This window comes from Panthera tigris, chromosome C1, assembly GCF_018350195.1.
Source record: "Panthera tigris isolate Pti1 chromosome C1, P.tigris_Pti1_mat1.1, whole genome shotgun sequence".
Lineage (NCBI taxonomy): Eukaryota > Metazoa > Chordata > Mammalia > Carnivora > Felidae > Panthera > Panthera tigris.
Window position 1 is genome coordinate 200520334 of NC_056667.1, and position 26987 is coordinate 200547320.

At 52.6% G+C, this 26987-nt stretch overlaps 1 protein-coding gene across 2 annotated transcripts; it reads left to right on the top strand.

The window, feature by feature from the left end:
• The first annotated feature begins 6822 nt into the window (after window positions 1-6822).
• Window positions 6823-25560, top strand: RUFY4 (RUN and FYVE domain containing 4). 2 transcript variants are annotated; one of them, XM_042995310.1, is made up of 13 exons: window positions 6823-6906; window positions 7642-7790; window positions 7920-8026; window positions 9499-9624; window positions 9937-10043; window positions 10387-10530; window positions 10996-11059; window positions 11588-11728; window positions 12133-12762; window positions 13524-13630; window positions 19390-19536; window positions 23906-24016; window positions 24544-25560. In XM_042995310.1, the coding sequence occupies exons 2-13, from the start codon at window positions 7751-7753 to the stop codon at window positions 24647-24649; spliced, it is 1830 nt and encodes a 609-aa protein (XP_042851244.1). In that variant the 5' UTR covers window positions 6823-6906; window positions 7642-7750; the 3' UTR covers window positions 24650-25560. The 2 variants fall into 2 exon arrangements, with proteins under 2 accessions (XP_042851244.1, XP_042851243.1); XM_042995309.1 differs by lacking the exons at window positions 23906-24016; window positions 24544-25560 and adding an exon at window positions 18936-19096 and having other exon boundaries at window positions 19390-20751.
• Window positions 25561-26987: the final 1427 nt, after the last annotated feature.

Sequence of the window (26987 nt, forward strand, 5' to 3'; positions counted from 1 at the left end):
ATCTCGCGGTCCGTGAGTTCGAGCCCCGCGTCAGGCTCTGGGCTGATGGCTCGGAGCCCGGAGCCTGCTTCCGATTCTGTGTCTCCCTCTCTCTCTGCCCCTCCCCCGTTCATGCTCTGTCTCTCTCTGTCCCAAAAATAAATTAAAAACGTTGAAAAATAAATAAATAAATAAATAAAAATAACCCCTGTAAGTGCTCACGGATAAGAAGCTCTGAAACGGGAAAATCTATGTTGTTAGAAGTCAGGATAGCGAATAACCCTCAGAGGGGACTTAGTGACCGGAAAGGGGCAGGGGGAGAGACTTCTGGATGCTGGTAACACTCCATTGTTGGCTGTGTTCTGGGTCATGGGTATGTGGGTGTATTCAGCTTGGGAAAAGTTTGTGCGCTTTTCTGTATTTATGAAACACTTTATATTTATGAAAAAGTAAACTGAAATCGAGGAGTGCCTGATGAGGCTTTATCAGCTACCACTTCTGTAAAATGAGGAGGTCAGGTTCACACACACCTCTGCCTCATCGCAGCCCATTTCCAACCCATCTCCATATCTTGTCCCTTCTCTGCCTGAATCAGTCTCACCCTCACCCCCTAATCCCTCCCCATGACCAGCCACTTCGCTAACCTCAACCACCACCAGCTCTCACCCACACGCCTGCATCTCACCCAGATGACTGGGGGGGACCCATCTCCCCCGCCCCAGGTCTCCCTGCTCGGCCCCCCTTCCCGCTTCCAATCCACCATCCAATCAATATCCACACCACGTGGATGGCAGGGCCCATGGGGAGCCAGGCGCAGCCAGAAAAAGCCTCTGTCAAATCCCATGAGGGCTCCCACCTCTTCACCTCAGGACCTTCAAGTATGCCGTTCCCTTCACCTAGAATGCTTCTCTTCCCTACCTTCTGCTCGCTAAAGATGACTTCCTCCACCTTGCCAACCTAAATCTGATCCCTCTATTAGCTCCCATCACATCCTTATTTCTCTTCCACGGCTCTGTTTCCAGTCATGTTTGCGCTCTGTTCTGTCTGTCCCACTGCATCAGCACCACCTCTGAAGGCAAGGATAGGGGCTGCCTGATTTCCTGCTCTCTCCCCAGCTCCCAGCTCAATGCCTGGCTTATAGCTGGTGCTCAAAACTGCTTGTGGACTAAGAGACTAAATCTTAATTGCTCCCACCAAAAACATAAAGAAACGATAATTACGTGACTCAGTAGAAGCATCGATAGAAGTGTTAGCTGACGTGGCAGTGGCGTTCATATGGCAACATACACATGAATCAAACCAACCCATCGTACACCTTGAACTTCTACGATGTTATATGTCAATTACATCTCAATAAAAATACGTTTTGTAAAATACATCAACATACAGTGAAATAAACCCTATTAAAAGCTAAGCTAATAAATACCCTAAAACTCCCCACCAAAAACCCTCTTGTTGAATAAATGAATGGCCAGGCCATTGAAGGCAGCCTTTGGGGAAGGCAAAGTTGCCTCTGGGAACAAAACTTCCACTCGTTGGGGGTCAGGACGCCTGGGCTGTGGTCCTGACTTTGCCACCCACTTGTTTTATGGCCTTGGGCAAGTCATGTCTCCTCCCTGGGCTTAAGCCTGCTTCTCTGTGAAATGCAGGGGTTAGCTGTATCAGGACCACAGACGGTGGTGGTGGTGGTGGGTATACGGGAAGGGGTATATGATGTGTGTATACACGCGTGTGTACACATGCCCGTGCACATTTTCCTAGCAAGAACACCCATAGCTTTTACCAGATTCTTAAAGGGATCTGTGGCGTCAAGAAGTTCAGATCCACTAACCAAGATCCTTTTCAGCTTGGGGCAGTGGTGGGGGGTGGCGGTTATGATTATATGTAACTAGAGAGAAAGAGGAAGTAATCCAGCCTACAGTAGACGGAGCTAAAGAACTCCCATCAGAGGTGAGGACCGCACAACAGGAACACAGGGGGAGGCTGTAGGACTTGGCCTCCTGGGGAACCCCTAAACTCAGCAGAGCTCTGGGCAGTTGGGCAAAAGCCAGACCAACTGACCTGAGGGGCTGGTTTTTTGAGAGAGGAGGCTGAAACGATCCAGAGTCTCCTCCCTCTGCTCCTGCCACCATCTGACAAGCACCCACTTGCCTTGGGATACAGCAGAAAGTGAGGAGGCGAGGCTGGCACCTGGAGATGCCCTCCAGGCCCCTTGGCACCCAGGTCAGAGAAGGTTTGGCGGGAATGCTCAGGAGGGGTGCCAAACCCCACCTTCCCTTCTCCTGAAGTTGGCAGGCTGACATGTGGAACCAAAGGAGAGCTTAGAGCATAGAGTAATCATGGGACCCTCAGGAGGCCACCTAAGGGGTAGAGGGCCTACACCTCCAGGCTCCAAAAACCCAGGCCTAGGGCTCTGAGGCCTGGGAACCAAAGTGGACAGACCTCCCCAGAGCAAAGAAGAGGAGCAGGCCACAAATTCGGGAGGGAGGAGGAGAGTGCTGTGGATAATGGGGCCTGGTGGGGGCGGCGGGGGAGGGGTGGACAAAGCAGGCCGCCAGAGGGAGGAGGGCAGTGTGGTGTGAGCAGAGGACAGCCTGCTTAGGGGAACGAGTTGGGGGCAGCATGCAGTGGGGGAGAGGGCAATATGGCCTGGGTGGGACGGGGCTGCCCAGAGGGGAGAGGAGGAGAGCAAGGCTGTGGGTGGAGGAAGTGATAGGAGCCTGTGGCCCAAGGAATGAAGCTTAGCATATGTATTGGAGGGGGACAGGGGGAACATGGTCAGTGGCAGCAATGGTGGCATGTCAGTGGCAGGTCTGTCAGTGGGAGAGCCCTGGCTGGGAGCCCAGATGCCTGAGTAACTTCTGAGCCCTGACTCCGGGGGGGAGCTCAGAGCCCAAGAGATGTTTATCCACTGCAAGAACGTGGTAAACGCCCCCTCTAGTGAAGCGATAAGCAGCCTGGCTGTTCTTTCCTGGGTCACCGGTCTCCTGAGAGTTGCAGTATAAATGGGGGTGGGGGGGTGCTGGTGAGAGGAGAAAGCAGCGGGCAACAGCATGCCCCGCTGGAGCCAGGGCTAGGGTAGCAATGGGCAGGGGCTGGGACTGGGATGGAGTTTTGTCCTGCAGATAAAGGAGCCGGTGAGTCATGAGCGAGCGCCAGGCACTCTCAAGAGGCCGCTCAGAAACCAGCTCATCCGAATGCAGACAGACACTTGTCCCCATCCCTGTCCCTGTGGCTGTCACACACCCACGCACTCACTCCCTTCCCCTCCTTCTCCTTGATCACCCACCTCCAGTGCCCCTGGCTTCTTCCTCCTTCTCAGCACCGACTGCCTGACCCTGTCCCTGCCCACCCTCAGGTGGCCCCCCTGGAAGCCACCCCACAGCTGCCTGCATTGCAAGTGCAGAATGGAGGGAGACAGGGGAGTCAAGAAGAAGCACCAACAGAGAAAGTGAAGTCCAGAAGGGTCTGAGACAGAACAGATAAAGGGGAAGCGCTGTGAGCACACTTCCCCCCGAAACCTTCGAAGAGAGAGGAGAGTTCATGAGGCTCTGAGGCAGAGAGGAGTCCTGATGACCTCTAGAAGGGCCCAGCAGTCCAGGGGTTGTGCCGTGTCATTTCCACTCTCCAGACCCTCTGCCCTTTTGCCAGGACTGAGAAGCAATACTATGGGATGCCAAGCTGACACGCTGAGGCCTCACCCCACCCCGGGGCACTAAGGCTCCCATCGGAATCACACCTGGGCCACCAGCCACTATAAGGGCTAGGGCAACACTCTGCCCCACCAAGCCTGTTCCTCACCATGATGGGTCATCACAGAGATGATCAGGGCTAGGGCTTGGGGAAGACAGAGCTCAGTCGGTAAATGCAGCCCCATGTTTTGCACAGTGGAGTATAACCACGAATATGCTATAATCCTGCCTTGGAGGGGCATCCGGTCAAGCGAGACAGAAAGGTCACCAGCACATGCGTGCGCGCGTGCGCACGCACACACACACACACACACACACACACACACACACTGGACTTCACTGGCTGCCTCAGTGAAGGGGAAGAAGGGCTGGGATATGGCCACAGCATACGTTTTGAGTTGCCCAAACACCATGTGCCCCAGGTGGAGGGAGATAAGACACCAGCATAAGCCAAACCCTGCCCAGTAAACAAATCTTAGGAGGCTGCAACCTTTCCCAAACAGGGAAGTAGGCTGGGCTTAAGCAGGGAGCCTAGAGCAGGGTTATCTAGTCCCTAGTGACCCCAAATATCTCCTTGTCCTTCACTTCCTCCTTGGAGAAATCTAGCGCCCACACCTACGCGGGGCCTGGTGGTTCCCAGACAGACGCCTCCTCCGGAACAAACACCTGCCTTCCGCACCAGCCTATCCCCATCCCCCTGGGTCAGCTGCCCACTTGAGAGGCTCCAAGACTTACCAGAAACAGAGAACGCAGGGGTGAGGGTCCAGCTGCCCATATCATCTTCAGGTCAGTCCTTGCTCTGGCGGGGCCTTCCCTGGTTCAGAAGGCCCCCTCCCTCCTGCCTACAGAAGTCAGGGACAACAGCGACGGCTACCCCGGGACACAGTGAACTCTGCATCGGCTCCAGGGAAATCAAACTCTTTCGGTGCCTTTCCCCAGCACTCCCAGCCCTGCCCAACTTGGGTGGCTCCTAAACCTCACCTGAACCATTTGCCCTTTTAAGGGGGTCACGTCCGACATCCGCCTCCTCCCAAGGACACAACAGACCCAGGAGGGACCTCAGGCCGGCTCCCGGCCCCTTCACCCGGTCCCGGCCCCGACCGGCGCCCCCGGGGGCAGCCGGCTCTGGCAGGCGACTGACAGGCGCTCCCCTGGCGTGGCTCCCTACCTGTGTCAGGTGAGCGGGGCTCTGCCCGCCACCGCCACCCGCTCCCCCGCAGCCGCCCCGCAGCGCCCTACCTGAAGCAGCAGCCGCCGGCTCTCGGCGCGGCCGGAGGCCCCCGGCTCCCAGCCCTCGGCCCGCGCCGGGGCCGGGGGGCTCCCCGGGGGCTGAGGGCCGCAGGGGGGCCCGGGCTCCAGCGCCTCGCAGCACACCAGGCTCACGGTGCAGCCCATCCGGCCGGGCGCCCGGCTGGGGGGAGGGGGCGGGGACGCGGGCGCGGGGGCAGCCGGGCCCCCTCCCCCCCGCCCTGGAGACCGCGCCGCCCGGGGAGCCTCGCACGTCGGGAGGGGGGGGGGGGGCGGCGCGTCTCCGCCCGGAGCCTTCTGGGCCCGCACCGCCTGGCGGCCGGGGAGTGCGGGCCGGGAGAGGGGCGGCGACACGGGCGCCCGGACGCAGCCAGGGGCGGAGGGGGACGCGAGGGTGCGGGGAGGGGCGGCGGCGGGGTCTCGGGGGCCCGGGCGGCGGCCGGCCGAGTCTGGGGAGGGCGAGAAGAAGACCGACGGCGCGAAGGGGAGGCAGGAAGCAGTGAGAGAGAGACCGGGGACACGGGGACACGGGGGACAGAGAGGGGGGCCGGAGCCTCTGCGCGGGGATACCGACTCCCAGAGTGGGAGAGACGGGCAGGAAGTCCGCGGCGAAACGGCGGACCCGGGCTCGGCCACCTCGAGTGCCACTGTTTCCAGGCGGTTCCTGAGGTCTGTGAAACAGTAGTCTTCGCAGGTGCCTGCCCCTCTGTTCTCGGCCCCCAATACTAGCCCTCGGGGCATCCCAGCCTGGAAAAATGAGGACCCGGAGGTGGAAAGACCCCGGCCTCGAGGAGGCGGGGCACAGCCAGGGTGCGAGAACAAGGCCCACCAGGGCAACCCAGCTGTGAACCCGGGTTCACAGTGGCTTCACTTCCATTCTTTTAGGGGTGAGTGCGGGGCGGAGCAGGATGGCGCTGGTGACCCGGAGACTGAGGTGGGGAAGGGGAGGGAGATACGTGGTGGGACCCTGTCCTCCTCCTCCCCACCTGCTCCGCAGTTCAACCGAGGCTCGAAAAGACAGAATATCTGGTAGAGCAGCAATCACAGCCTCTCTGTGCCGCCTGGTGGCCACAAGGAAGAAAGGCAAGAGCCAGTGACCCTGTTGAGAAAGGGAAGGAAACTCGCATATAGGGGCAATTGCCGCTGTGGCTCTGGGTGAGTTGGTGTCTGGCCAACAAGTGAATCTGCCACCCCATCTGCCCGAAGGGTACCATCCCCCAGCTCACCCATTCTGCCCTGGTGCCTTGGATCCCGCCTCTCCCACATGTCCCCCATGATTTTCTGCTCCTCCTGCTCCTGCTGGACTGGGCCTGAGTCACTTCCCAGGCGGCACTCTGGGAAAGGCTGCGCGGGACCCACGGTCACAAGTGACAGGCTCGGGCTGCAGTGCCGGCTCTCCGTCTCCCAGCCAGCCAGGCCTTCCCAGGTGAGTAGCAGGGAAGGGGTCTAGGGGTGGCTGGAGAAATGGGGCAATGCTGGGAGCGAGAGGCAGGAACACTTGGATAGAAATGAGAGACGATGAGGCACATCTAGGTGTTCATGGAGTTCAAAGTGGATCTGGACTGGAAGGGGGTGCAGAAACCCTATAGATGGGGAAACTGAGGCCCAGGGAAAGCAAATGATGAGCCTAAGGCCACACAGTGAGTTAGTAGCAGGGTCAGGATGAAGACCCGGGGCTCTCAACGTCCAACTCAGTGTTTCCTGAGCACCATCTCCACCCTCCACCCTCGTCTACCTTTGTTTCCCTCCCCTTCTCCCTCCACTGTGTCCCCTGTTTCTTTACTCCTACCCACACCCCCGAATTCCAGCAACTATGGTCTGAGAGACAGGACCCCTGGGGTTTCCCATGACTGGTCTTTATTCCAGGTGACATCAGGATAAGCCACTGACCCCCAGCGGCCACAGTATTCCTCTCTGAGCCCCAGGACCCACGGGGGAAGAAAGGCTGTGATCCCCCGGCGGTGGAGAACCACAGGATTAAAACCAGGTGCCCTGCCCCCCACACACACCCAGCATCCTGGCCCAGTCCCAGCTCTAGGGCCTCATTTTACTTCTGCCTCCCTTTCCTCAAACAACACACATTTTCCACTCAGCTGGGGGCCAGGAAAGGATGAATGTGCGCCTCAAGGATGATGACTGCTCTGGCAAGGCTCCCTGTGGCAGAGAGGGGTGACCTTCCCTCAGCCCAGTGTCCTCATGGCATGAGCCCTCACAGGGCCCCTCACATCAGGTTGCCCTGTGTGTGGACACTCAGACCTGAGTTCAAACTCTAGCTTCTCCACTTAGGGCCTGGGTAGCTCAGTCAGTTAAGCTTCCAACTCTTGATAGCGGCTCAGGTCATGATCTCGCAGTTGTGATCTCACAGTCATGAGATCGAGCCCCGAGTCCAGCTCCGAGCTGGGCATAGGGGCTGCTTGAGATTCTCTCCCTCTGCCCCTCCTCCACTCACGCTTTCTCTCCCTCCCTCTCTCTCTCTCTCTCTCTCAAAATAAACATTAAAAAAATTTTCATGGAGTTAATGACCTCCTAGGTTATTATGGGGACTGAACAAGACAAAGATGTCAGGCACAGAACATAGGGCCTAGCACCCAGGAACTGCTCCCTTGGTGTTGTGGGGCCCATACCATCCCCTTCCCATGCTGGCCTACGAGGAAGAGCCGAAGTGTCTATCCTACCAGTTGACTCACTGTGTGACTCAAGATATTCCCCATTCCTGGCCTAGGCTCTGATTCTTCCTCTGTATAAGGAGACCACTGGGCAGCTGAGCCCGGAGGCTCCTGCCTGGACTGACCCTGCAGAGCCACAAAGAATCACATCATTTTGAAATACTCATGGCAGAGGAAGGGGCCATCCTCACCAGGAACCTGAAAGGTGAGTGTGTCCTGAGAGATTTTCTGGGATTGAGTTGGGAGAGAGGTGAGGGCTCTTGGGAGCCCCTCCGTCAGAGCCCTCACTACCTAGTGCCTGATGTCCACCATCCCCCCGCCCCCGCCCCTGCAGCTGCTGTCTCCGCCATCCTCCAGGGCTACCCTGGCGGGCAGCCTCCAGTGACAGATGCCAGCGCTGAGCTGCACAGACTCTGTGGCTGCCTGGAGCTGCTGCTACAGGTGACCCCCCCGCCCCGCCCCCTTCCCACCCCGCTCTCTCCAGGCCCAGGTCACCAGAGCAGGGATTTCCCAGATACTCAGGAAGAGCCACTGGCCGCCTCAGCACCCTCAGAGTCAGCAAGCCCTTCCCGACATCTAATCTCACCCTTGGAGGTTGATATTGCAGGCGGGGGCACGAGGTGGACAGGAGGCTGGGGCAGGGCGGAGTGGGGTGGGGTAGGGCAGCCACCTTTCTCTGAGGACTGAAGTCTCAGAGCTGAGATGTCCTAGGGCTGGACCTTTCTGCTGCTGGCGCTTTTCTTGAGCACTTACCAAGGGCCGGGCAAAGCCCTTCTCTTGCCCCACCTTATTAAATTCTCATTCTTTTCTTTTTAAATGTTTATTTACTTATTTTTGAGAGAGAGAGAGAGAGAGGGAGGGAGAGAGAGCACATGCACACAAGTAGGGGAGGGGCAGAGAGAGAGAGAGGGAGACAGAATCCGAAGCAGGCTCCAGGCTCTGAGCTGTCAGCGCAGAGCCCGACGCGGGGCTTGAACCCACAAACTGTGAGATCATGACCTGAGCCGAAGGAGGATGCTTAACCGACTGAGCCACCCAGGTGCCCCTTAAATTCTCATTCTAACCCCCTGAGGTGCTGAATGACCTTACCAGCCCCACATACGCACACATACCCTTCCTACTTCTCTGCGTGTTATGCACATGTGTGTGGTGTGAGTGTACATGTGAGGTTGGTAGGATGCATGTGTGAATCTTCTGCCAGTCTACCCCCGTCATTTGCTGCATTCCATTCACACTGACCTCCTTGATCTTCCGAAAGCATGCACCTACCTCAGGGCCTTTGCACTTGCCCTCTGCCTGGAATGCTCTCCCCCAGAAATCTGAATGGCACAATTTCTCATTTCCTTTGGATCTGGACTTTGAATAGTATCGCCTCAGTGAGGCTCTCTCTAGCCACCCTAACACAATTTTTTAAAACATACACACACGTACACACCACACGCTCACAGACATCACACACCCCGCACACATCTCACACACACACCACATACACACACGGGTGCACATACCACGTGCTTTCTATTCTCTTTCCCTGCTCTATTTTTCTCCTTAGCAGTCAGCACCATCTAACATCCTATATGTTCTACTTACTCTGCACATTGTCTGTCTCCACTACCAAGGTATAAGCTCATGAGGTCAGTTTGCTCACTGCTGTATTCCCAGGGCACAGAGCAAAGCCTGACGCATAGTAAGTGCTCAGTAAGTATTACTGGAATGAATGAATGAGAATACCAAAGGCTCAGAGAGGTCCTGCACCTTGAGCGTGGTCACACAGCCTTTGAGGGCAGAGCCAGCCCCTGAAGCCAGGTCTGTCTGCAGTAGCCCTTTCCCCTCTATTCTCAGCGTGCTGGAATGCAAGGTGGGTTCCGGGAGGAAACATTTCCATGCCTTCCTTTCCCTGGTCTTGCTCCCAGTTTGACCAGAAAGAGCAGAAGAGCCTCCTGAGGCCTCGGAAGGATTACTGGGACTTCCTCTGCTCTGGCCTACGGCAACAGCGGGACAGCACGGAGCCGGCCCGCTTCGTCTGCTCACAGGACAAGGTATCCAGAGCCAGCTGGCAGGGAGACTGGCCTCAGCATGAGGGGGTCCCGCCACCAGGCCCTTGATGGGGATGGCCTCCGGGAGCCCCTTTCTCATCCATCCCCGCTCCACTGACCACAGACCCCTCACCCGGCCCTCATGTCTCATTAGCCCTGCCCTCAGCAGCCCTCCAGCCACCCCTTTCGTTCCCAAACAACACAAGTCCCCATCCTGTCTCTCTGTCCTGGCCGAGTTCCCTCTGATCTAATACCACACCACGCCCCCACCTCCCCACCTCTTCCCCACCATTTCGCCCCCTATGCACTCTGCAGTTGAAGACTTCTCTAGCAAAAGGCCGTGCCTTCATCCGCTTCTGCCTAGCCCACGGACAGCTGGCCGAGTCCCTGCAGCTCTGCCTTCTGAACCCCGAGCTCACCAGGTGGGGCTGTTGGGACATGATCCTACTGACACCCTCTGAGTCTACTGTCTGTCCCTTGTGAAAGATGCCTCTTTGTCCCCCAGATGGATGGATTAATATCAAGGACAACTAAAATGACAGCCATGAGGGAAAAGTCCAGGAAGAAAGGGCAGAGGGGGCGTCAGAACCCAGGAGTCCTGGTAGCACCATGATGCTTAAGCCTCTTGCTCCCCAAGGGCCACAGCCCTGCTTGGGGAACCATCCCATGGTGGTGTATAGCAGAGGAAGATCCCTGGGGGTGGGGGCGGCCACAGCACCAAGGCCAAGTACCAAAGGCCAAGTCTGCTGATTACCGATAACACAGGGAATGGTATGGCCCCCGGAGCCCTCTGGTGTGCCCTGAACTCCAGGAAGACCTCCTGGATTCTCTCTATGCTCTCAATGGAGTGACCTTCGACTTGAACCTGCAGTGGCCGGACCTAGATGAAGCCTGGCCCATGTTCTCAGAGTGAGTGCGTCTAGCTTGAAGGGAAGCCTCTCTTCAGTGCCTTCCTGCCATTTGACCACCACGCATCCCAAGCAAGCTCCAAACTCAGCCTCCGGTCCCATCAGTTCTTCCCTCCTTGCTGTCTGAGCCTCTGATTCTCCACCTCCCCAGACTTCTATTTTCCCGGCACAGTCTGTCCTGTCACATGATGCTGCATAGACTGCACACTCACTAAAGAGTCGTTGGATGGTTGGGGTGGAGGGTTAGAAGGACGAGCGCATGGTAGCTGTTAGGACGAGTGGTGGGCAAGGCTCGTGGATGGATGGAGAGGGGGATGCACACATGAGGATGGAAGGGTGGGAAGGTGGGAAGGCGGGAGCGGAAGCGAAACGAGTGGGTGGGTGGAAAGATGGGATGTCCTGCCGCTGAGCACCACGACCACTGCTGGAGAGAGGCCCGTGGTCCCCCTGCCACCTTCCCTTGCAGGTCCTGCTGCCCCAGCCGGACCCAGGGAAGAAGACCCAGAAAGACCAAAGACTCCCCAAAGCAGGTGCCTCTGCCCAACTTCATTCTGATTTGCCTCTTCTCCGTCTCTGCTGGGCCCCACAGGATGGGCAGTAGCTGAGGAGACAGACAGACAGACAGAGAGGCCGGCATGTAGACCTGGGGACTGGGTAGCCACAGGACAAGAAAGGGCTCGTAGTCCTACGGTGGTGAGGATATCGGGGAGAGAAGGCACTATCTGCGGGAGCCATGGGGCCCAGGAGAGGAGGAGGCGGTGGGGAGGGTAACCGGAAGCGTGTAGGATGCACATCAAGGAAACAACCTCCGTTGGACAATTTGCAAACGTCTCAGTTCATTCAGTTGGAGAGATTGAAGAGTCAGGTTTCTGGGTTCAAATCCCAGCTCTGGCCCTAATAACCAAGGCCCTTGGCAAGGTGCTTGCCCTGCCTTGCAGGGTGATTGTGAGGAAGTGTAGAGACAGCCTGCGTGTAGCACAGAGGCCCCTGGCCACGTGCTCTGTAAGTGGTAGCTCATGGCCATTGTCATTCCCCAATCTCACTCTACACTCCACCAGCTTCCTAGCACCAGGTACGGATACCGTGAGGACTCAGCCTGTGCCCAGAAGGGGGAACACACTGCAACGCCACCTGTTAAGTGCGGTGATGCAGCCATGCACGGAGGAACAGGGGAGCCTGGAGACGGCTTCTCAGGAGAGGTGACCCTTAGCTGCTGTCGGTCTGTTTAAGCTTTCACCACAACTCTACAAGGCAGGCGTTATTATTCCCATTTTACAGACAAGAAAACTGAAACCCAGAGAATTTCAGGGGGCAGGGTCAGAGGAGAGGGCGGGAAGTAGAAACCAGATCGCTGCAGAAGACGCAGGGGAGGCAGGGAGGGGGGGACAGAAAAGAGTACTGAGGAGCACTACTGCTCCCTGACCAGGATCAAAGCTGGGGCCTCCCCTCCACCTGGGGCGATGTTAACATTCTGATTCCTGGGCCTTGAATCAATATTCCTTTAGATTTAGTAAGTTCCTTGGATTAGGTCTGTGGCCTCTCCCACCCACCTGGTTGGCAAATTGGTGCTGAGAGCAGTGATGGCTTTGGGGCTTCTCTGCAGATCTCAGCCACACGTGGAAACCCCACAGCAGTCCAGCCAGAGGAGCTGCACACTAGCCAAACCAGCTGTCTGCAAGATGCACCCAGGGAAGACTGGTTAGCCGGACTCCCCAGGTCCCAGCAACAAAGGCACCTTCCTCCCTTTTTGGAAAAGAAAAGAGAAGATCCCAGGAGCCTCGGGTCCTCCCAGGGCATGTGGGAACCAGCAGGGGAGGAACTTCAGCAAGCCCAGGAGAAAGGAGCCCCAAGAACTGGGATCTGCCTGGAGATTTCAACACCCAGCATCCAGGGACAGGGAGAGGGGTCTGAGGGGGCTCCAAAGGAGGTGACAGGCACAGAGGCCAAGGGCAGAAGGATTCTTCCCAGTGCGGAGGGGACTCATGAAGGGGGAGCAGAGCGGGGTCATGTCCGTAGGCTACTGGCCTCCAGCCCTGCAGGGACAATAGAGGACACAATGTCAGGGAACCAGCAGGAGTGGGAGGTGCCTAGCATTCCAGGGGAGCCCCGGGTCCTTTGGGGCCTGGGAACAAAGGAAGACTTCACCCCAGAGGAACCACAAGAGGAAACAGGAGAGACCAGTGTGACCAGGAGGAAGGAGCAAGCAGAAGTGGCCTTGCAGGATGTGGTCAAGGTGAGAGCAGTTGAGCTCTGTACCTGTCTCCTTTCCCCTCTCTAACCTGGCCCCCAGGTGGGAGTCTTCAGTGGTCCGGGGGGAGGGGTGCGTTCCAGCCCACAGATAATTCTGACTGGTCTGCACAGGGTTATTATTCTCTGAGAAGGTCTTCTTCAGGTCACCACAGTCCCTGCCTCTCCCTACGGCCTCACAGCAAGCCCACTTTATTCACCAGTACTACCTGCCTGGCTCCTGCAGGCCCTGGAGTCTAAGACCCCCCCCCCTCCCCCAACAGTTCTTTGGGGGCAATGACAGGTTCTCAAGTTCGGTAGCCCTCATTATTGGCGGATTTCCCACCAATGTCTAAGTTCTGCTGTTGCACATCCCACCAAGCAGCTCTGGTTGTAGATGTTTCTCCTGGAGATCCCCAAGATCAATTTCAAGCCTTCCTTCCGCCTTCTTTGTATCCTTGAGCTCTGTAACTTTCATCCTTCAGCAAAGGAAGAAATCTTTCACCTGTTCCTCTGTCTCTCATTTTCCTGTTCCTGTTGCACAGTCCCCTCTCACTCTCTTGAATTGTGATCATCATCCTCTCCCAGGGGCAGTCAGAGCCGGGCTTCTCAGCTCCCAGTGCTGTCCTCAGTCCAGCCCTCCACCCAAGGGCTATCTCGCATGGCCCTGGGGTCTCATGGGGATGTTTGTCAGGTCACACCCGGGGCTGGGATCTCTGCCCTCCTCCTTCAGCTTCCCTTTCCTTTCCTTTACCTCCCACCCCCAAGAGCCTGAGACGTGGGCTCCGGAAGACCGAGGAGCGGGCGCAGCACCAGGAGCAGCTGCTGAAGGAGAAGGAAGGGGAGCTGCGGACACTACAGGAGCGGCTCAGCAGGTAACCTTGGCAACCTTGGCAACTGCTGCCAGGTGGGCAGCAGAGGCCAGCAAGACAGGAGGCGCCCCCCCGGCGCCCGCTCACCTTCATGGTCACACCAGCAAGTGGCTTCTGAGCGTCTCTGGTACATCAGGCCCTGTGCTGGGCACAGCTTTGGGACACTGAGGCATTCAGGGCACTACTCCTAGGGCTCCTGGAGGAGCTCCCACCGACCCTTCCCCTCCCCTTGGCAGACCCTCCCTCACTGGCCTTCCCAACAGCCTGCAGGACGGGTGCATGCCTCCTGTCCCTCCCACACTCACCTTTATCTCTCTGCTGCCTCTTCCACTGCCATTCCCCTCTCTCCCAGTCTCCCTCCCTGCCCCTCCACACTCCTGCCCCTTCAGTGTCCATCTTTCCTCTGGTCCTCTGTCTCTCAATTTCCTGTCCCCTGTTGCACAGTCTTCTTTCACTCTCTTAATGCATAATCATCATCGTAACTATCATGTACTGAGCGTTTACTATGTCCCTGGCACTGTTCTAGGCGTTTCCTCCCAACACACTTATAAGATAAGTCCTCTAAGAATTTCCATTGTATAGATAGGAAAACTGAGGCTCAAAGGTGCCACACAATTCACCCAGTGTCACTAGTGGAGGAGCTGAGGTCTACACCCTGGTGGATGATTCCAGAACCTGTGGGCTTAAACACGGGCCCTCCGCCAATATTTTGTGCGCCTGTATTTATTTCATTCTGCCTCCCCTTCAGCTACTCTCACCTCCACCTTCTCCAACTTCCTGTCATTACATTAACCGCAAGGGCCCAGAGAACACTTTCTCAGTGTCCGAGTTTCTCTTTCATAATTTTAAAAAATACCTCTGCTATGCAAAGATCTTCCTTGGTCTGACTTGGTCTCTCTGTCCCTCTCTCCCTTAGCTCTGTGTGCCCCAGTCAGTTCACCTGCCCCTGACTCTTGCACATGGCTGACACCTGCCTCAGGGCCAGAGGCACCAGCCTGAACCCCATCAGAGCCTGGGTAGCTGTGATTCAGACTGACTCATGGAGCGGTTTACTGAGTCTCTGTTTCAAAGGCTGAGAGACACTATAGGCCCAGAAACCAACCCAAAAAGGCCCCCAGGGGCTCCTCCCACCAGACACTCAGCTGAGCCTTGCAGTTTGGTCAGCAAGGATTCCCATGATTCAGGCCCTAGGTGAATGCAGAGGCCTTGCCCACCCAGGGGCCTTCTCTGGGAATCAAGACAGGCTGGAGGAAGCAGCTGGGAGGCTCCAAGGAGACAACCAGGCCCAGGCTGCTCCCTCATCTGGGGGAGCCCCTGTCTCACAGCCGATTATTCTTCACTTGTCATCCAGTCCGTTATCCACAGACCCTCAGAGCTGCTCCAGGCCTGTTCTGTGTGCCAGAAATCCTCTTGCGGACAAAACAGACCAAACGTCTGTCCTTGTGGAGCTTACCTTCTAGTGCAGAAAGCAATCTGTAAACACGATAAGCAGGTTAATTACGTAGAAGGTCAGAGGTGACGAGTTCTAGGAAGATCAAAATAAAGCAGCGAATGGGAGTGTCAGGGGTGATATTAAATGAGGCGACACAGCCAGGGAAGGCCTCCCTGAAAAAGTGATATTTGAGTTAAAAACTTGAAGCAAATGAGGAATGGGCTGTTTGGGCATGTGGTAGAACATTCCAGGCAGAGGAAGAGCAAGAGCAAGGGCCCTGAGGCAGGAATGGGCATGGCAGGTCCTAGGAACATCATGGAGGTTCAGGGGAGTAGAGGAGGGAGAGGAGGTAGGGGGAGGTCAGTTGGGTAACAGGAGACCCTCACAGGTCATCAAAAGGACCTTGGCATTGACTCAGAGTGAGATAGGAGCCACTGAGAGTTCACAGCAGAGGGGGAGATGTGACTATGTGCTTTAAGGTTAAGTAGGTTTGCATTTTTTTTAACAGTTCAGTGGGTTTTAGTGTATTCATGAAATTGTGCATCGATCACCACAATCAGTTTTAGGACATTTTAATCAGCCCAAAGAGAAACCCTGTACCATTAGCATCCACTGCCCACTTCCTCCCAACCCCCCCCCCCCCCCCAGCCCTAGGCAACTGCTGATTTGTCCCCATAGATGTGCCTATTCTGGACTGATCTGTGCTTTCAAGGGCTCGAGCCCGCTGCTCTGTGGAGCTAGTCTGTAAGGAACCAAGGTGGAAGCAGGGACAGCGATGAGGAAGGGGAGGGCAGGGGAGTGCCTCTGAATGCTCTCCGGTCGGTCGTGGAGGTGCAGAGAAGCTGCGAGATTCTGGATTCACTGTGAGCCGGGGCTTCCTGGGGGGAGAGGGAAAGACAGAGTCAGGAGTGACTCATTTTCCAGCCTGACCAGCTGGAAAGCTAGAGTCACAGCTGACGGTGTGCTGTGGCAGGGCTCGCTTGTGGGGAAAGTTCAGGAGTTGAGGGGAGAGCATGCCAAGTGTGAGACACCCCTTAGGCATGCCAGTGGAGCTGTTGAGCAGACAGCTGAGTGTGGAGCTCAGAGAAGCCTGGGCTGGGGATCTGCGGGAGAGTCGTCAGAATGCAGATAGCAGGACGGAAGCTCCCGTGGCCAGGAGGGATCCTCCTGGCATCCAGGGACTCAGGAGGAACACATCACTCCAGGGAAAAGGGGCCACGGGCATCAAGCTGGGGGCGACTGTTTCACTACCGCCGGATTGAAGTGCCAGGGAGCCCACTCGGTCAGCAGATAGTATATTGTGACTCTCCTGCGGCCATGAGCATGGTGACAGCTGTGAATAGAACAGTCAGTGTCTGCTCTCACAGACCTGGGGACACAGACACTAGATCAACAAATAGGAATAGGATGTCAGGTAGTCATGGGCGCTGTTAAAAAAAAAAATCAGTCCAGGAAAGGGGACAGAGACAGGAGATTCACCTAGATTTAGAGTCATGGGGTTCCTCTCTGAGGAGGTGACAGTTGAGGAGAAACCCCAGCCACTGGGAAAATGACCATGCAAAGACCGTGGGAGGAGTGCTCCAGGCAGGAGCACCAGCAAAGGCAAAATCCCAGAAGTGCACTTGTAATCAAGCAAGCCCATGTGGCTGGAGTGGACAGACTCCCTGTGCTATGGAAGGCTGGAACAGAGTCTTGAGCAGGAAGTGGAGAGCCCCGTGGGTTTCAGGACTACTTTGTCTGTTGGTGTGAAGAATAGACAGAAGGTGGGCAGGGTAGAGCCCTTTGGGCACAGAGCCCCAGGCTGGACACATAGGGAAGACACAGTGGGCCAGCTAAGCCTGGCCTCAGGCCTTAGCAGACCAACCAGGGGCTATGAAAACACAGTTGGAACTGAGCTATGGGGCACCTAGTACCCACTTCCTAACTTTCTGGCTGTGGCACCTTGAGAAATTGGCCTTCCCTCTCTGGCCTCTGTTCCTTGATTTGCAAAAGGAGACAGTTGGATCTCTAAAGTTCCTCCTTCCAGCTCAGATGCGCTGTGGGACCATCTTTCCAAGTAGGTAGGTTTCCTCTGCCCCTGGATAAGACCTCAAAGCAAAAGTGATTAGGGCAAGTGTAAGTGGAAGGTCCTCAGACAGAATTAGGCAGACATCACACTTCTCCCCACCCCGCCCCCCACTGAGCTCCTTTGGGGCACACCAGGGGCTCATGAGGATCTATCCCTTGCTCCCACCTGCTGCCCACTCAGCACTTGTGCCATAAACCACTGGCGACCGGACCCTGCACGGACAAAAGTATGGGGAAGCCAGTTGGGGAGGCCAATAGAGCTTATGGCTCAACAGGCCTGCGTCCAGATTTCTTCTCCCTCCACATATCAAACAGTGTGACCCTGGGCAAATGTTATTTCCTCTCTGAAGCTCTATTTTCTTTCCTGTAAAATTATGACCATATCACCTGTCTGCCATATTTGTGAAAATTAAATGAAATAGGGCATAAAGCACTAAGCTCGGGGGCTGGCGTGTAACAGGTGCTCTAGACTTTAATTCCTCCCGTGTCCTCTCCTGCACCAGGAGTGTCTGTCAGCCCCTGCTGGAAATACTTCAGTGGCTTCCCATTGCACTGAGGTTCAAGTCCACTCTTCCTGGGGCCAGTGAGGGAGAGAGCCCTGCCCCTTTCCACCTCATCTCTTGCCTACCCCCCACCTCCTGCAACTTCATGGTATCCCAGCTTCCCTAGTCTTCTTTCAGTTCCTCAAACAAGCAAGTTCTTGCCAACTTGCAGACCTTTCCATGTGACCTTCGCTGGCTCTGCTTGGCTGACTTCTCATCTCTTACATCTGCTTAAAGGTCACCTTGTCTAAGAAGCCTTTCCTGAACACCCTCTCAAGCCTCTATCCGCCCCTCATTTATCTCCGTCACACACTTAGCTTAATTACGCTATTGGTTTATCACTTCTTTTGAGCACTGTCCCCAACACACTATAAGCTCCACCAGGAGCCGTAGGCACTGCTGTATTCCTGGCACCTCAAACAGCCATTGGCACACAGATGGTGCTTAATAAGTGTTCCCTCCCACCTCAAAGACACACACTAACCACGGGTTTCACATTGGGACCTGCACTGGCCACACCAAAGGCCCTGGGATCAGTGTGCAAGTAAACTAGCTCAGGAAAATCAAATACCAATATTAAGAAACAAGGACACTGAAGGCCAAGATGTTCATTAAAATAAATACAGCCCTGGTCCAGTGCCCAAACACAAGAACACCCTTCCTTAAAGCTGCAGGGACTGGTCTTTTTGGAATTATGGTGGATCTCTGTTGTCAGTTTGACTTTACAGCCTACCCAGCTTTCTTCTCTGAGGTGTGCTACATGGCAGTGTTGTAAAAATTCATAATTCAGTTCATTGGCAAGCCTCCTGCAAGCCTCAAACACACTGAAAGCCAGGGGTGTGGCCGTGCGTGCGTGTGCGTGCGCACACACACCCCCCACACACACAGCCTGAGGTCACAGGATGTGCACCCACCTTTGCAACACCCTCCTCATCTGAGTGATGGAGGGCGGGGCTGGGACTTTCTTATTTCTAGTGCAGTAGACTTCTTGGAACCTTCTAAGAAGCCACCAAAGACAAAAAAAAGAGGCAAGAATAGAGCTGAGGAGATTCTAAGCCCAAACTGAAACAAAAATTTAAGGAAGCCATATGTTTAACATTATTTTCTTAATTGAAAAGACAATGTACCATAATTTTTCAAAATATTTTAAAACCTAAAAATATCCCCCTAAGTCCTACACCAGTTACCCCACTCCCAAACCAACTGTTGTTCTCAGCTGGGCAAAGCCCATCCAGCCTGGGTTGCCAGATACCCCCCTTCCCTCCAGAGAGCTGCTGCAATTGTGGGCATGCCTTTCAAGAAAATTACATTTTAAGATGGAAATGTTAAAAAAGAAAAGAAAAGAAATACAACCAATGGAGATGTTGGCTCACCTTCTCTAAAGAAACACAGGAGGCTATACCCTGTTTTCATTCCTCTGGACGGTTGGTAAGGAGTCAGCCTATAGATGGCATGCTATCCGTGGTGTTCAGCTTGGTGTGTGGTATGGCGTGTTTTATGTGTGTGTGAGTATGTGTGGTGTGGGAGGGCGCGGGGGTATGGAGAATGTATGCAGTGTGTGTGTGTGGAAGGGAGTGTGTGTGTGTGTGTGTGTGTGTGTGTGTGTGTGCGCATCAGCTATAGGAGGTACCACCAGCTTCCCCCAGGAGCTCCCTGTCAGGTAGAGGCCCAGCCTAGCTTGGTCACAGATGCTGGGAACTTAGTCTTCCTTCTGTGCCCAGGTGTCAGGAAGAGAGGGCCCGGCTGCAGACAGAGCTGGAGCAGAATCAGCAGGAGGCTGAGAGGAAGGACGCCATGTATGAGAAGGAGCTTGGAGGGCAGCGGGACCTGGTCCACGCCATGAAGATGAGGGTGCTGGAACTGATTCAGTAAGGGTGGACACAGCAGGGCAGGACTGCAGAAGAGGGGATGATATGGGATGTAGAGACTGGGTAATGAAAATTCTACTCCGCTGAGAACTATCGAGCAGAACTTTAATATATGCTAACTCATCTTCTTTTAGCCGCCCCAGCTGTTCTCCTCATATCACAGATGAGGAAACTGAGGGTCAGAGATGCTGACTTGGACACCAAGGACACACTGCATATAAATTGCATGGATTCCTCTAGCTCTAAGGCACGCCACCACTCCAACACACCCCCACATACACACATACCTACTAAGGTTAGGGGAAGGGAAAAGAGCCCATAGATGGAGAAGGATTTGAGAGAAGAAAAAAGGAGGTTAACCAAGAGGTAATCATATGTGCTACCCCTGACTGCCTGGTCGACTTCCTGAGACCACTGGGCCTGTGGGCCATCCCAGGTCAGCTGCCCTAGGTACCAGAGAGCTCACCAGGATGGATTCCAAACCACTAAACCACTGAGCAATGGAGGAGGTGTGTAAAGCCTGGTTTCCGCCCTTCAGTCTAGTAGGGAACTAATGCTATACTTTGACCCAGTTCAGGAACCAGGACAGCATTGGACTTGGGTTTCATTAGAATTGGAGGGTCACTGAGGGATCATCCAGGACTAAATCCTCTTGCAAAAAAATCCAAGTGATATTAAAGATGAGAGAAGGGAGAAGTCAACCTGGAAAGAACAAACAAAGAATTTAAGAATGACCTCCTCTACAGAGCTGTCAATGGGGAGAAAGGGAGATATAAAAAATTAGCCATGTATCTCACAAAAGAATTTAAGGTAGCCAACAATAAAAGACATATACATATGATTGTTAAGAAAAATAGATGAAATGGAAGAGGAAACATTCATACTTTTGAGGGATTAGGATTAGGGTTAAAACTTAGCTCTGAGCATCTTGGCAGAATCAAAAATGGAAACACAGTAAATTGCCTAAATGTCACTATGCATTCCAAGGAAATATACCAGTTCATCAGGAAAGGAAATTTTTTTTCCTGTGTTAAAGAAACTCATCACGAGATCCCAAGATACATAATATAATGTCCCTTGCAGAAGCATCATGGAAAATATGGCCCTAAGCACAAAGTGGGCAGGCAAGCTATAGAGGCTGATTTCTACATCAAGGTGGTAGACAACACATCATCTGCTTTCCATCCTGAGATCTCAGTAGAATGATTGTAAAAATAAATAAATAAATAAATAAATAAATAAATAAATAAATAAATAAAACTTCTAATAGAGAGAAAGGTGGAGGAGCCAACCACAGATAAGAGATTTCAGCTAATTTCCAGAAGCCAGAAAATGGATGAAGAAGTAGAGACTGGATTTAGCCCAAGTTAGAACTTCAGGGACCAGAGACACTAGGAACACAGATGGCAGAAATGAGATAAGGGACAGTAATCAGGAATATTGACCGATAAAGTCATTGGAAAGATCAGTGTATATCCCCTGCTTTCAGCCTGCTTCCCCAACTTCAGAATATCAACCCTGAGGGGTCTATCTCCCAGGCAAATAATTAAAACTTCCTTCTCTAAACAAAGTTAAATGTCCCAAATAAACAACAGTGTGTTCTGGCATTTGACAGTCTGATGTGGCAGTTAGCTTCCTGCCCCATCCTTCCTAAAGAGAAGCCACAAGTCAACCACCCCTGTCCACTGTTGAAGCTCCAGCAGCTTAAACATGAAATCATGACCATGGATCCTCAGATGTTTGAGAAGAGTCTAGAACATAGAAGCAGAGACAAAGGTAAACAAAAAAGATCGGTCTCCTATGAAACAGGATAATGTGAAAAGTGACCTACAAAAGATGAGAAATGTTCTTGGAAATTAAAAATATCTCTGAAATTTTAACTCGAGGATGGGAAAAGGAAGAGGAGGCTATCTCTCAAAATGTAGAATAAAAGGCATAAAAAGATGGAATACATGAAAGAGATAGTTAGAAACATAAAGAATCATTCCAGGAGATTCACTATCTCACTATCTCTTCTCCAACTGATAAGAATTCAAAAAAAAAAAAAAAAGAGAGAGAGAGAATATAAGATAAAAGTATGAGAGACTTTCCAGGCTCTAATGGTTGCAGATCTTCAGATGTAAAGATTTCACTGAGTGACCAGCACAATAAGTGAAAGGGAGCAAAACCCACATTGAGATACATTGTTGTGAAATCGCCATAAAACAAAGATGAGGACAATATACTCAAAGACACGTCACCTATAAAGGAAGTAGGACACAGAAAAACATGTTAAGAATCAATGGTGCAATACTTTCAAGTTCTGAGGAAAGCTAACTTTTGCCCTAGAATTCTAGATCCAGCCAAACTATAAAACAAGCAGAGAAGGTGATATGGGAAAAGACATTTTTCAGAAAGACGGGTTATAGAAAATTTACCTCCCACAGGGCCCTTCTTGGGAAGTTAATTAAGGATGTGCTTCGGAAAAACAAGGAAGTAAGCTTGGCTTACCAAGAAAGGAGAAGATGTGGAATTCAGGAAACAGTAGCTCTAGCCCGGGAGAGAAGAAAAGGGAATTTCCAAGATGACAAGTGGCTGTCAAACCCAAGGAGCAGTACATCCAGGCTGAAACAGAAGTACTGAGGAGGAAGGTCTCCGGGGAAAAAGAGAATCAATGCCATACCTGATATGATGAAGAATTTGTTGAGGAGAGGGAACAATTAGGCTGTGTTAAAGGCAAGTCATGCAAGGACTTTGCAAGGAGCAAAGAAAGGCAATTAAAAAGTCCTGGAAAAACAAAAAATTTCCAAGGAAATGTTTAGAACACATCTTAGCTCTCCTTGAAGCAATATGCTTATATATTTTCTAATAATACAAATACTATTTTTTGGTTTTTTCAATGTTAGAATCAACCTAAAGACAAAGCACAGTAAACAATTGTAATTATAGAACAAATGTAAATGTTATTACCTAAACAACATTAAGTACACAAAATAGAAGCCAATAGAAATTTCTGTGAAGATGGAAATGTTCTATACTCGCCCTGTCCAATACAGCAGCTACCAGTCACATGTAGTGACCGAGTACCTCAAATGTGTCTGATGTGACTGAGGAACTGAAGTTCTAATTTTAGTTAATTTTAGTTAAATGAAATATAAAGTTAAGTAGCCCCATGTGGCTAGTGGCTACCATATTGGACATAGCAGGAATAGATAACGAGTAGGAGGTGGATGAAGGAGGCCAACCGAAGAGGAAGTGATGCTGGTATCATCATATTACAGAATGGCAGTCAGGATGCTATCTGTGCTTCACAGAATGAGTGAGAAATAAATGTGTGAGTATATTCTGTAAAACTACAGTAGTAATAGAGGAACCAAAAATAGGGATATAGCCGCATGGGGAGGAAGGAGGTGGAGTTAGTGGGGATGGTAATAAACAAGCTAAGTCCTCTGACATCAAGGTAAGGAGCTCTGTAGATGTTCTCTCTTGACATATCAAAAAAAAGAGGATATGGGCATATTACTTAAGTGTGGAAGTAATATCAAAGAGAAAAAGCGACAAGTGTGAGAGGTGGTTTGCCATTGAGAATGGAAGGAGTAGGGAGGGTGTCTATTTCCTTTTGATATAAGTTCTTCTGCACTGTTGGATTTTTAAATCGTGTGTATATATCATCTTGATAAAAAAAAAAGACTTTAAACCCACATTCCTAAACATCCTTTAAAAAAAAACAACAGTAAAGATAGTTTTGCAGGAGTATAACATACATAAATACAAGGGGGGTTGTATCAAGTGCCAAATAAAAGATAAGGGCATCGTAAGAAACTTATGGGGGCTTCTATGATCAGGGAACACTCCTTGGAGGAGGTGGGATATGAAGGTTCTTAAATAATGGATCAAGGTTGTATTGGGGGAGGGGACTGGGGTGTCACCATCCATCTTCCCAAAGACTGCAGACTCATTCACCTCTTATGTGTGTGTGTGTCTCTCATGATCTCTTCATTTCTTTCCTTCTCTGTCACTATGTCTCTCTCTCCGTCTTTCTCTGTATTTTTCTCTCCCTCTCTGTGTCTCTGTCCCTGACTGTCTCCACATCTTTTTCTCCTGGCCTTTCCCTCTCTCTCTACATTTATCTCCCTATCTACCACTCTGTCTCTGTCTCCCTCTCCAACCCCCTGACTTCCTTTTCTTGTTTCTGTGTGTGTGTATCTCTGTATGACTCTCTCTCTCTCTGTCTCTCTCTCTCTTTCTTGCTCTTCCTTTGGTCTCTGTGTTTCTCTTTCTCCCGGTCTCGGTATCTCTACCTGTGTCATCTCCATCCTCCTGGTGTGTGTGTGTGTGTGTGTGTGTGTGTGTGTGTGTGTGTGTGTCCCCACCTCCATCCACTCATCAGAGAGAAGGATGACCTGTGGCAGAAGGTCCAGCATCTCTCTTCCATGGCCCCCGGATGCTGTGTTGACTGCAGCAAGGTCTTTGGCCGGCTGTCTCGGCGGTACCCATGCAGGTAATGGGAGAGCACAGAATTTTTCCTCTGGGACAGCCCTGCTTCCACCAGCCCACAGCACTCTGCCCTCTCTGGCAAGGGAGGTGTCACAGGAACTGGGCTTTTATGAGAGCCACTTAAAGCTGGCCATTCACTTTACACAACACTTAGCATAGACATGAGCTAGAACAGTGGAAAGGAGTCAGACAAGCAACAGTGTCTGGAGGATGGGACTGTGCCAGCCTTCCAAGAAGAGACTGATTAACAGGCTCCTGGTCTGGGAGAGATCTCCTATACAGAGGAAGCTGCTCCCCTCATCTTCCTCCAGGAACATGGTGGCAGGACCAGCTATGAGAGAGAGGGAGGGGGGCCAGCAGGAGAACCTGTCATTGCCATTTAGAGGACTCTGGAGGGGGTGGGGCACTGGGACGCCCTTTAGGAAAGGGGAGGCCTCCTGAGACACACTGCTCTGATGGGAGATGAGAAACATGCTTCCCTCCCCCAAACACATCCCTGAGCTCCCCCACTCTTCCCACCTCTGCTCCTAGGCTCTGCGGAGGCCTGGTTTGCCATGCCTGCTCTGTGGATTACAAGAAGAGAGGGCGCCACTGCCCACCCTGCTCCCAGAAGGGAGCAGCTCAGTTCGACCAATGAGATCACCCAGGAATGGCCACCCACCCCATCCCGTCAACTCCCTCCCCTCTGCCCTTCCCACCCCTCTGGTCTGACCTATCCTGCCTTCTGGAAGTTGGTGACCTAAGGCGGACAACACTTGTGTGCGCATTCTGTAGTGTGGGAGTGGAAGGAGCCAGGCTGGCAGGCAGGAGGCAGGAGGCAGGTTGAAGCCCTGCATCCACCATCCATGAGCTGGGCGACTTGAGAGAGCTCACAGCTGTCTGGGCTTCTTCTGTAAGTGAGGGAGCCAGGCACCATCCTCTCTAAAGTTCCTCCAGGCCCAGAATGTCCTTGACCAAGAAGAAGACCCAGAGACCCTGACATTTCCCACACTCCCACCTCACCCAGCCCACCGCTCACCACACTCAGGAGCATCCTGTCTGCTTTGAAGGTCTGTTTTTGTTGTGTTTTCATCTTTAACATCTTTCCTGAGTTACTATTGACATTTAACACACTTCACATAAATTGTACAATCTGATGAGTTTTCACTTTAATATATACCCATGACACCATCGCCATACTCAAAATAATGAACATCATTCCCATCATTCCCCAAATTTCTTCATGCCCTTTGTAACCTTCCCTCCTCCTCCTCTCTCCCCGGCACCCACTTACTTGCTTTCTATCACTGGAGACTAGTTTTCCAGAATTTTATATAAATGGAATCCTAATTTTACACTCTCTATTGTCTGCCTTCAATAGTCCCTTTTTACTATTGAGTAGTATTCCACTGCATGGATATACCACAATTTGTTTACACATGCAACTGTTGCCTGACATTTGGATTATTTCCAGTTTGAGACTGTTACAAATACATTTCCTATAACCATCTGTGTACAAATCTTTGCATAGACGTTTACTTTTTTTTTTTTAAGATTTTTGTTTTTTAAAGTAATCTGTACACCCAATGTGGGGCTTAAATTCACAATTCCAAGATCAAGAGTTGCATGCTCTGTCCACGGAGCCAGCCAGGTGCCCCTAGACCTTTGCTTTTATTTCTCTTGGGTAAATACCTAGGAATGAACTTGCCAGGTCATATGATAAGTATATGTTTAACTTTTAAGAAACTGCTGAGTTGTTCCCCAAAGAGTTGTGTGTTGGCCGCTCCCACCAGCAGTGTGTGGGAGGGCCGGCCGCTTCGCAGAGCATCTGGTTTAGTGGGCAGGAGAGGAGGCTCAGACATGAGGCTTGGGCCTCTCTGTCCTGCCCTTCCAACCACTGTGGTGACTTGGTCAGTCCCCAGTTGTGAGTGCCTGGACGGAGGAGCTGAGACTAGGTAACTCTCTATGCAGTGCTCACTCAACTAAACTTTAGTAAAGATAGTTATGAGGATTTGTGTACCTTCATGGTACAAGATCATATCCCCTGACTGCCCAAGAAGTCTTACACAAATTCTGTGTCATTCACTGGACTCCCAATTGTGGTGCTTCTGAGAAAACTGTTTCAGAAGAAGCACAGGCCCCACTCTGTACCAGATAGGGATTAGCTGCCCTATCTGGGCTCCAGGGCAGACTCTGTGGCCCCAAATAGGCATGCGTGCTATTATCCCCATCCCCTCTGCCTCACACAGACTGCCAGAGCCTCTGCAGTAGTTGGGCAACCTTGTGGCTCTGACCAGCGCCTGTGGACCGCCTCTTGGGGTCAGGGACACCCAGAGTTGCATCCCATTACCATAGCATGGAGCAAGAGTTTTGCAATAGCAGTTCCTGCCCTGGAGAGCTGGTAAGAACTTCTCCTTAGCAAAAGCTACAACAAGGTGAGGGGCACGGAATGGAGGGAGTGGAGGGGGGCAGGGCTGGGGCTCTGGAGCAATCAGGGCAATAGAATCACCCCTACCCTAAAGGACAGCGATCCCTTGTTAAGGATTAGATTTGCTCAGATACTTTTATTAGGTTCTTACTATAGTGGACGGCATCATGTTCTAGTTGAACTCCAGTGTCGAGTTCAGGCCTGCCTGATGAACTGATGGGAGAGAAGAGAGGTAGTAGAAGCCAATGTTCAAAGAGAAGGCAAGATGCTCCTGGACAAGAACTCATTAGAAGGAAATCAGGGGCCAGAAATGGGGGAGCTTGACCTTCTCCCCGTTTAGGTGGGATGGAAGGGCTATGATGAGGACCATTCTCTAGCTCAACACTGCCCCCCAAAGAGTCCACACCAACTCCAACGAAGAGCACAAAAGCTCCACAAAGACATTAGAAGAGCTTGTTAGACCTTGGGGAATCCTCTGGCAGAAGGTTCCACAAGGGTCACCAAGAGTACCAGTCCTTCAGCAGTGACTCCAGCACACATGTCTAGCGCAGCAGCACACACAGGAGCA